Raw genomic sequence first — 11,498 nt, 5'->3', positions numbered from 1 at the left:
TATATTAGAAGATGAATATGTTAGTTATGCCCACTCTATTCCATGCTTTATTTGGATATAGAATTAGAGAAAGGAATTGTTTGGTTAATTCCACCACACTCTATGTAAGTAAAATTCAGGTGCTCATTTATATATCAGTAATGATAATAAAACCTATTCACATTGAACGTTACTTTGGAGAATTCTTATCTTAATTAAATTATATGATAGGTGACAAATTTTTATTAGTCTTTGTAAATGATATATATCAAAGTATAGGTAGTGTACTATCTTTCTTCTCTTTGCTTAGTCTTGTTGAGTGGTATGCAACTATGTGGTGAATCTTTTTCTTAGACCAGTTTATGCGAGCCATATCTATATATAAGGAGTGTCTTGAAAGAGTAATATTTCAAGAAGATATAATCAAAGTTAAAGAGCGTGAAAAATGTTATTTCTTAATTTTGTTTAACTTGCGGGATAGATTATAAGTGACAAATTTCCATATTTGATTATCTCATGTAATTCGAAATATATATAGTTCTTTTTAATTTCTAAAATTAGCTTGAATTGTATATTATTTTGTGATGTTTTTTTTTTATCGATACAAAATCAATATCAGAAATATATTAAAGTTTTTTCCTTTAAAGAATACATCAAGAAGTAAAACTTAAGATAATTCATTTGTAATCAAGTAAATGCTTCCATTTCGATATTTCCCAAAATTTCTATACACCTTTGTGATGGAAACTACTTCCGCCGACATTTGTAATTAGTGTTGCCATTTTCTAATATAAGCATTCCATAGTAATTTTCAAAAGAAAAAAAAAGTTTTTCAAGGATTCATTAGGGGCTCAATGAGATATTTCATTATGTTTGGTTCTATCAATTATAAGTAAAAATTAATTTAGAAACTAATACACAATAAACTGCTTTTCCAAAAATGAACTAAAGCTCATTTTCACACGTTTTTCGCCTTTCAAAATTGCACTAAAATGGAACAAAACCGAATTAGATAGTATGTACATGTGAAATAATACTTGAAAAGTGTAGCGGATTCAAATAAACTTAAAAATGATTGCTTCACAAACTCGAGTAAAAGAGATAATTCACTCATACAAAAAAATCAAACAAATGGAAATGATTTTTCCTTTGTTTTCCTACAGTAGGTAACAAAAACATTTTTTTATAAAAATAGAAGAAAACGTGTGGAACGTTTTTTCTGCTAATATCTGAGTACATGATGTAATATTATGACAGTTATGACGTTTGAAATGTAAAGTTGTACGGTGAAAAACTTGTACAAATTATCCAAAAAAATGGTACAGTAAATGTAATGCAAGGTGGCATATGAACTTACTCAGTTATTTATTGAACGTGAGTGGTACTAATAGTTATTTAGTAGTTAAGTTACCACTTCTTGGCTTCGCATGCCTTTTAGCGAATATTGGTTGTAAGTCACGTGGGAGCTTGATCCGGTACTTGCAACCACACGCTAGGAAATACTGGTCCCCACATAATTATAAACATCTTTCACTTCAGACCCTACTATCGTGCTCCGCACCGCAGCCTAGTAATCACCACCTCTTGAAGGCACGTGCCACGTCACCGGATATTAAATTTCGAAGGCAAAAATATCCTCTGACAGTGAAAGCACGTCCAAAGGAACATACTGCACCGCTTCAAATGTTATTATTATTATTATTATAGAAAATAATTATAATTATTTCATAAAATTATTAATAATAGTTATTATTATGATTTCATAAATGGAAATACCAAAAATGAAGGAAAACGACCGGAATAAATGTGGCATGTTGGTGGTGCCGACAGTTATGGCACCAACAGGGTAACCGGGAAAAAGAGGTTGATTACCGGTTAAGGAAGGGAAACGGAGCTGAATCCCATGCATTCGCCGTCGGTGCGTACTATTTTGACTTGCTTTTAACTCCTTTTTCCCAAACCAATTTTCGTTATCTCAACATATTTATATATGAGAATGAAAATCACCATAAATTATTTTCATGTTTTCGAATAAAGTTTGATTGTATTTACACAAATTGAGAAAAATGGATTCTCTAAATATATATATAACAAAAAAGGACTTGCTTCATTTTAAAGCCCCAATAAGTAATATTATGTGTGTATTATCCAAAGCAGAAGAAGACCATATTGCAACGGTCAGAATTTGTGACTATATTGTATAATTGGCGATTTTTGTTTTGTTTTCCTGATAGGAGTATACAAGGTTCTTGTTATTAACATTTATTTATTATTAAACTTTGGAGACATAATATTTGTTTGTTCTTAAGACACAGGAAAAGAAAAATAAAGGAATCACGTGATGGTGTCACGTGGGAATGCATACATTAATCTGTGAAAAAGATTATAAAACTAAACATTTGTGAATCACCGAATAAAACGCCGAGAATAGGGAAAGGAAAGCGATAGTTACATGTGAGGTGGGGCTAAGAAGGTCTTTTCCGCAATGCTTTTAGTCTTAAATCAAAGTTTGAATTATTAAATTAAGTGTCTCCTTCAAAAGACAAGGAAGATTTATGAGGCATAGCAATACACAACATCTTTGAATGCGGACATGTGCCACGTGGGTGCCACAATTACATAACACAACGTGGGGACAACGTTGTTATTTTCTCATTTCTATGTGTGCTCAAATTACGGTGTTGCCCCTGCGTACGATGAATTTGTCGGTGCATGAAACAAGGGCATTTTGGGAGAACCAAAATTAAGGGTTTTAAGGGTGCTTCCCATTTAAGGTAACGTGGAAAAAAAAAATTGAACAGTGTTTGGAGAGTGGCAACCCACTCCTTATGAAGGGCATTGGGGACACAACACAACACAACTCCAAAACACTCTATTTATCAATCACAATCACAATCATATATTATAAAACACTTATATCAAAAAACAATGAGAGTTGGATAATCGTTTTCACAACTTAGGTTGGACCCATTTTATGATTAAATATTGACTCTTTTTTATATATATAATAGGAAAAAAGGTGTAATAATTTCATTTTGAGTTGTGGCTTGTCTTCAATTTTGTTTGCATTTTTCTTATATGGGGACTGGTTTTTGTGGGAAGGTTGGATAGTAACTTTTGTGGGCCTACCCAAGTTCTAATAAGAGAGGCAACTTTGTCCCAAAGCCCAATCCCTGTTTGGAGTTATGTAGAAAATTGATTACGAACCAACTTGGCCCACACCCATAAACCACAAAAATGCCAAAAAGACACCAAAGAAACAAAGCAATAAAAATTAATGGAATCATTCACGCCAATGACCGACACTTTTTTTTTATTTTTTCAATTTTTTTTTGAATTTTGTAGGAATTTGTTTGGAGCCACGCGTTTCAAGTTTCAACTATAGTCTTGTATACAGAGAATGTTTTGTGATCCATACTCTTTTAAGATTTTTTTTTATGCATTTTATGAAACTTTAGCCACATAATTGGATGGATCCATTTCAAGCTTGTTGCTCTGAAGAAGATTAAAGTGAATGATATTCATGTTACGGGTGAGATTGATGGATTGAAGATGAAAGAAAGGTTTAATTATTGGATTGAAGAGAGAAGAAACAAAAAATGAAGAGATTTGAATGGGCAGTCATAAATGAAAGAATGCATGGGAAGTATTATGATGGTTGTGTAAGAGTATGGTGCAGTATGACTCTATTATGAGATAGTATTTTGATTTTGAAGGAATAGAGTGTTTGATAATAATTGCAGAGAAAAAGTAGAGTGGTGGTGAGGTCACAGGAACAAGACCATGTCTTTTGTCTTCACTCTATCAGAGTTAAGGGCAGTGCAAGATAAAAGATAAGTCACAGATGTGCCAAAACCCTAACCTCATAATCTCCATTTTATCTTTTTCTATTTGAAGTGTAAAACTTTGTGCAATGCATTTTAACAGTAACTTTGCGAGCTACCAAATTATACAAGTTTTTTTGTATTTGTATTTATTTTTTCAAAAAAAAAAATCTTTTTGAAAATCAGTGCACCCCATTGCCCTCGTGAAAATCAGAGTTTCGAAAGTGTATACTGGAATTTAAGTTCAGCACTATAAAACCTTGTAGAAACAAGTAAAAGGGAGGTGCGTTTAACAGTTATGAATCCATGGACTTCACGTTAAATGTGGGCTGAGCCCAGGACAAATAAATGCTTTTAATTGTAGAGAAACCTCATAAACTTGTTTAAAGATTCGTTATTATTAAATATTATTAATCCAATAACAAAAATATAACCATTTTTTATATTATTTTTACCTTATTTTTGCTTATAGGATGCATGTCGATAAGTTGCAACAGTTTTATTATCCAATCATAGGAAAAAAAAGGTAAAATTCATTTTTATTGGAGAAAGGTGTAGACAACATGGCATGTAACCATAACGTACCAACGAAGCCACTGTAGAGAATACGTGTTTTAATATATTTATTTTATTATTAATATATAATACTACTATCAGGATTAGTTGATACAATAGTAGTAATACGACTTTCAATTAAGTAATCAAGATTAAAATCATGGCAAAACAGGTTGAAACATGAATAATATATATGAATACAACGATTAAAAAAATAATAATATATAGTATGCACTATTTTCTCTCACGTCATCTTTCAGTAAAATTAAATTATCGTAGGTACTAGACACAATTATAATATTAATGTATATATAACATTTTTTAAAAATACATTTTTTAAAAATATCGCGTTAAAGTTATGTTCTAAAAATTTATTACCTGGAAATAATAGTTCCATCATCCATAAAAATATCGATATTATACTGCTTTCTCTCCTTGTCAAAAAATTACCCACTCTTCTCCTTAGACAGATGCAAATATAGAGCATTTTTTAGCATATGAATGTAACTTTTGAATAAAAACAGATTATAATTTAAATTTGGGATCCTGTTTTCATTCTTTTTTTAGCTTGTGATTTGCATATTATGTTAAACCGTGACATTGATACAAGCTAAGGAATTAGTTTTTGTGTAACCATAAATTAGATAAGGAACAAATGCTTTAAAAACTGAAGCCCTGGGGGAAAAATCACAGGAAAACTCCCAGCACCAGTATCAATTTTGACTGGTTGGACAAAACATGAAGAATGCAGGGCAACAACCTCTACAACATCTGACACTTCTACTCCTTAACTTTTGCAAGTGCAGGAGTATCAGCTTCTGCTCCTCAAAGACTCCACTGTCAAGTTAAAAATTATGAATTCACCAGAAATGCTTTCGATGCATCCATATGATTTAGTCGACATGTTCCAAGGAGGGCTTCCGGTAGCTCATCCTGTGTGTTGCTCTGCACTCATTTTAAGATGTGTCATTTTTGTAAGGATAACCAAAGTTGTTTTGTTAGGTACCACAGTAAGTCCAATACACATTTTACTTCGGAGAAAACTTATATACAGTTATATAGGTGCTATTTGTTTTGCTATCTAATCATAATAAAATGCAGTTTTACTTTGTTAATTCAAGTAATATAAACTTCTATTTCATGGATTATGGAGATCAAACTTATGCTCTAACAGAACCACATTGATCCATTACTTTTACCTGTATCAAAAACGCCATTTCTACCACCAAATTGTTCAGGTAGCCAAGAACTAGGCTAGCTACCCCTCTTGCAACTGTTGAGGATCCAACGTCGATATCAAGCTAATAAGGCAAACATAATTTAAGGGTTAGCATGTAGAACACCAGTGCTGAAAGTAATAATACGGCAAAATCACTAATGCTTTCCAAGTATTACTAAATTTGGCAATGTACCTCTAAATAGTTCTTCCCACGGAAATAAAGTACTTCTAATGCTTGCCCCACCAAACATGCTTTCTTTCCAACACTTTGCTTTACTATCCATGATCCCTGGGAGAAACAAATCAAGTGGGGATGAAAACCATTAGATACTCATCTTGATGCTGAAATTTTTATTTGTTTGTTGCATGCCACATTTAAGCAGAAATGAACCTGGGAGATGTATGGTATCAGCTTAAATCTAGAGTTCCTGTAAGCATCATCTCCATCCACAAAGCTCTGCAATAAGGGATAGTCTTCCAAAGGACCTTTCAACATGTAATAAAGTGCAAGGGAATACATAGGAGTTCCAGGCATCTGATACATCATCAAAATAGTATTCGTTATCAAATCTTATACTTTAAGAGTGATGGATGTAACAATCAAGATAAGGTAATACTCACTTGTATGTTGATGACAAAAAAGAATTCTGGACCACCTTTTGCTGCATATTGCTGAATAAATCCAAAAGCACAAAATGGCAATGGTTATCGGTTATTTTGTGACAAAATTTTGGATCGTTTTATCACATACACAAATAGAAGATTGAGAAAAAGGGAACATACCTGAACTATGGAGCCCGCACGACTACTTAAGTTATCTTCTCTTGCGTCCGAACGAAGCCAATCTGCACCAACCATTTGCGTCAAGGTGCCGTGTGCCTTGATCTGGAAAACAGAAATTCATTTACCCTTTAAAGTAAACAAATGAAAAAAGTAGCATAAATTTGTTTAGTATAGTTTGAAACATCAGCATCTAGCTTCACTGAAGCCTTTCACAAATAAAAGTTATGATGACAGTTTCATCTCGTATAAAAATGAATTCGGGGCATAAAACTTTCTGTCTCCTGGGTTTAACCTTTGGCTATGCAGAAAGGAGAGGGTAATGAGACTTTTTGTTTTTTATTAAGAAATCATATATTTGGTGATCATATTTTCAATGTGATACATGCGCAAATGTGTATTACCATTCGGCTAGTATGTTTTCACTAGTAATTGTAACAATGTTGGATAGTTTATTAATTTTGTGTTCACGATTAAGTGTGCAAAATAGTCAAAACAAATTTTAAAGTTTTTAGAGATTCCTTTTACATGTTGAATATAACTCCAAGATGTAAAAATGAGGTAACATCAAGTTAAGGTAAAAACATAAAACACACCGAAAGGTTAAAATACCTTTTGATGGTCTTGTAAATAATTTTCTCCTCGAACCAGAAACAAAGATGGATCAGAAGCAGTCCAGGTACAGGGTAAAGAACAACTTGAATCCTTTTGAAGAGTGGCACCAAAAGGGCATGATGAACTTTCGTCCCTGTTAGCTTCGTGCAAATCCATATACCCCTTTTTCTGAACTGAAACGCATGTAAAATATATTAAAAAGAAATATGTTATACACATTCTATCCCAAAAAATATTAGTAAGAACTTAAATTATACCTGCAATGTCGTGTAACTTTTTTACCAAACCAACAGCTGTTGATATTCTGGGGATGGACATACCCTGTGCATCCATTGGTTCAATAAAAAGATTGTTTATATAAACAAAATAAACATATGACGGAATCACACAAAATCTTAATGTGTAATTAGATTCCTTATATTAGAAAAAACATCATTGTAAACCTGTCTAAAATTATCGACGAGGAAAAGTACAAATCATAAAAAGACTGTTTAGATAAACAAAAAAAAAATATGACGCAATCACACCAAATCTTAATGTGTACTTAGATTCCTTATATAAGAAAAAACATCTTGTAAAATTGTCTAAAATTAGCAACGCGGAAAAATACAAAAAGAAATAAAATAGAAATTCAAAAACCAATTAGAGGATGAATGTTGGTAAGCAACAGTACCATCTGATCAGAAGCCAAGTCAGTATGCCATTGATTGTCGAAGTGATCATACTCTGTTGGTTCAGGAACATCAAAGAACTCATCAGAATCATTCAATCCCATTAAATTTGTACGACCGGAAGGTTCTACACCATCTTGTAGAACAATAAGAGGTTCCTCGTACTTGCTTTTCTCGTCCGAAACTTCCGACTTAATATCCTCCTTTTCACCAAGAGGCAATCCAATTTCTTTTGTCATAGGTTCAGAGGAGGAATTTCCACCTTTGGTTCTAAACAATTCCCGAAGAGCTGCGAAAAGGAGAATATAGTAAAAGCTTGTAAAATTCCAGTTATAACTAATGTGACAAGACAACATAGATGGCAGAACTTTGAAGTCTGCCACATACCTGCAACTCGTTCAAGCATACGAATAGTAATGGACCTTGAAGATGAGGGGCGCAAATACAATTTCCAAAACTTCCAATCAATAGCAAGCATGTGTCTCACCACTGATTGCGTTCCCTTGTTAACAGGAGTCACTACAAATCCTCCACCTGCAGAGTGTTCAAAACCATTATTGGTTATTCTTGGCATTTTTCCGCATTTTAGGAAACTAATAAATATTGGTTCGAGAAAACTAAGAAACATTTATTTTAGAGCAGTGATTGGGATTTGAGTGAGGTTTTATCACCCTCGAGTCATTTATAAACCGGTTTTTATAGTTTGTGCCTGGGATACACTAATTCATATTTTATTATATGAGAAAGAAAAACTTTTAATTGAAAAAAAAAACTAATTCAAATTTGTATATTATTTATGATTTTAATTAATATGATTTTTCAACAGATTTGAAAAGATAATTTAAGTACACAATGATTTTTAAATATATTTTATTAATTCAATTTTTCTTACGAAAATAAATTAAACTTAACACTGAATTATGTTAAACCTTATAATAGTACTAAATTTATGTAATTTTTTAAGACAAAATATTGCCAACTAAAAATATACGATAATAATTGTTAAAATGTGCTGAAAGCCGCACACACTAAAAAATAAAAAATAAATGCTCTTTATCTTTGGATGTTGGTTCTTATTTTAGGGTGTTGCAGCATTTCCTGTATCCCTCTGCCATAGGATTGAGTTATTTGGCGGCATCGATAAGTAAAATAATAATCTCAAATTTAAAGCATACATTACTTTTAAGGCAAGCTCGGACATAGCCTTTCTTTGGTGGACACTTGGAATGGTACACAGAATGGTATAACAACACTGTCACAGAATCAGAGATAAAAAAGTTAAAAGACGGATTAAAATGAACCATATCTTCGTAACATATGGTATAACAACCTAAATGTTTTATTAACAGTACCATATGATCCATCATCCTCCCTCCTCCAGTATCTTCGTAACAACAAATCTCTGGGTTTCATTCCCCTGGACATGTGACATAATGACATGTTAAAAATGTTCGCTTACTGAATTATCATATACAAGGTTTCATATATATATATATATATATATATATATATATATATATATATATATATATATATATATATCCTACCATGGTAACCAATCACTGTACAGCTCCATATGAACAATATCTGTGTGTCCATCAAGGTGATCAACCACACTGCCTCGATAAACACAAAAGTCCCATCTGCAAAAAGCTAGGTGACTTAATATAAAAGCTATACTAAATCATGTGGATCACATTTCCTATTTAGTGGTTCCACATTTCCTATTTTTCAAGTGAATAAGACTTACTCCGATCTTGAGGGATCAAGAGTCATAAGAGTGTTGAAGATGGCTTCTGAAGTTCCATCGACCACACCAACTGCCATTATTGCTGGGTGATCACCCCAATGCTGAACAAGGAAAACAACTTCTCATTTTTTAGAAGAGTTGACCGCTTACTAAAATGAAAGTGTTATCCAGTTAGGAGCAACTTACATTTCCAAGGGAATCGCAATCTTTGGCTTCTTTGAACATCCTTAGTCCTGCATAAGGAATGAGCTATATGAGATACAGATTAGTGCCGTAACCATGTGGTCTAGGGCTAAAGCTTTACCATTCTGACAACCAAAAATCTTCCATGGTGAAGGGGCAACAACATCAGAGCTAATCGCTTCAGTGCCTATTTCTGTTTGAAGATTCAAGTTGATGTATTTCCAATCTGTGCTTTTTGAGCCTCCATTTCTGTTTGAACGAAACTTAAGACATTAAAAAGCATACTACCCATAATATGATTAGTTTAACTTTAGATAAATATAAAAGAGTACAGGAAGTTCAATGAATTGTAGGTACGTAAATATTATCACTGCCTTCTAGTAATGTTACAGCAGAAAGAAAAGGACTGATGAGTGTGATTATGTTAATTTTAAAGCATTTTAGATATTCAGAAGGAGAAGTAGAAATTGCTGGACTAAATATTAAAAAGTAGTTAATGTACCTCAAAGTTGAACGTCTTCTTCTAATACAAGCCACTAAATTCTTTGTTGGAGATGGGCACTCCTGAAAAAAAAAACAATAAAATATGCTTCTTATAACGAGAACACCATCCACTCATTAAGATAGCGGAGTACAACCTTCATTGCAGAATCCTGCAAGGTGCGTATCCATTTTGCAGCTTCTTCTGAACTGCTTGCTCCTAACTAAAAAATTATGAAATATACAAGATCAAGAATAATCAGTGAAAATTTTTGTCAGAAATATTTTGCTCGGATTCTTAATTTCAACACACCTTAAGCTTATCACTCTGGTTTGTTGCATTATAAACAGTAAACATGAAGAACACCTGCACAATGCAAACAACTCGTATCGTAAATACAATTATTAAATGTTCCAGGAAACAATGCAGCTCTGTCAAATAAGTAAAAAATAAAAAGCCTCCAGTGTTGTCCCATAGAAAGAGCCGCAGGTTGCTTACCTTTTTGTTCATACTCTCCCTTCCATTATCATTAACCCGAACGCAAGAGTCAATTATTGCACTTCTAATTGGCTCCTGAAAATTAATAAAATGCTTTCATTAATCACAATTTGACAACTCAACCATCGCAAGAAAGGAAATTTCAGAAATATTGTTGTCATTAAAATCGAAGAACACACATACCACACGTATAGACATAAATTAATCCAAAGCCTTAAAAACGTTATCCGTTCCAGGATACATCAAATAATCAAACGTGGTAACGAAACGTTACTCGAACATTAATCAAAATAAAATATTAAAAATAACATGTATAGAGACAGACACCAATGAACAGAGTGAGGTCCATTCAAGAAATTGATCTGTTCGGAGAAATATTTTTGATAGAGAAGGACCTGAGATCAAACTCCTCATCACACACTTAAAGTGAGAAGAAGAACGTTATATAGGAATGGGGGAACGTGGAGTATTTACCTCGGTTGGGGTAGCGGGTTGGATTTTGAAGCTTCGGAGGACATTGTCTTTGAGAATAAAGTACCTCTTCCGTGAGTAATGCTGACCAAAGCGATTGGCCCGAAGGAGATAAAGCCACCCTTCCATTTTCCTCTCACTCTGCGGAAGAACACCCATTTGGAAGAAAATCGGCTACAAAGAAAGAAAACAGTGTTCGAATTCGTGAGGCTGCATGAAATGGAACGAACGAGAATGCGAGCAGAGAAGGAAAAGAACCTGAGAAAGGGGATCGACGATGGCGATTCCCTGACCCCGTGAAAGGGAATCAGAGAATCGAAATTGTGAGGGCAGTGACAACGGTGGTTGTTGTTGCTCTTCTTCTTCTTGTTCTATTTCCTATGTTCCCGCTTCATCAATTCATCAATAACCGTCTTCTGCGTCTTTCCTTCTACTTCATACCACATCATATACTACAATCCCAATTTACCTT

The 11,498-nt window shown here is 33.3% G+C and overlaps 1 protein-coding gene across 1 annotated transcript; it reads right to left on the bottom strand.

Annotated features, from left to right (window-relative positions):
* Nucleotides 1–4,969: 4,969 nt before the first annotated feature.
* Nucleotides 4,970–11,455, bottom strand: LOC114190785 (protein ENHANCED DISEASE RESISTANCE 2-like). Its single transcript, XM_028079818.2, has 22 exons — nucleotides 11,285–11,455; nucleotides 11,030–11,200; nucleotides 10,556–10,630; nucleotides 10,370–10,423; nucleotides 10,215–10,280; nucleotides 10,079–10,140; nucleotides 9,698–9,825; nucleotides 9,580–9,626; nucleotides 9,394–9,494; nucleotides 9,191–9,286; nucleotides 8,996–9,060; nucleotides 8,824–8,895; nucleotides 8,031–8,177; nucleotides 7,646–7,932; nucleotides 7,230–7,293; nucleotides 6,970–7,145; nucleotides 6,361–6,462; nucleotides 6,199–6,249; nucleotides 5,969–6,112; nucleotides 5,771–5,866; nucleotides 5,558–5,659; nucleotides 4,970–5,303 (listed from the first exon to the last, which is right to left on the bottom strand). Exons 2-22 carry the CDS (start codon nucleotides 11,183–11,185, stop codon nucleotides 5,211–5,213), a joined length of 2,184 nt encoding a protein of 727 aa, XP_027935619.1. The 5' UTR covers nucleotides 11,186–11,200; nucleotides 11,285–11,455; the 3' UTR covers nucleotides 4,970–5,210.
* Between the last annotated feature and the right edge of the window lie 43 nt (nucleotides 11,456–11,498).

Source organism: Vigna unguiculata, chromosome 7 (assembly GCF_037176805.1).
Source record: "Vigna unguiculata cultivar grain cowpea cultivar isolate G323 ecotype 2 chromosome 7, ASM3717680v1, whole genome shotgun sequence".
NCBI classification, from domain to species: Eukaryota; Viridiplantae; Streptophyta; class Magnoliopsida; order Fabales; family Fabaceae; genus Vigna; species Vigna unguiculata.
The sequence above is the reverse complement of the archived record's forward strand: the minus strand, read 5'-3'. Positions and strand labels throughout refer to the sequence as shown.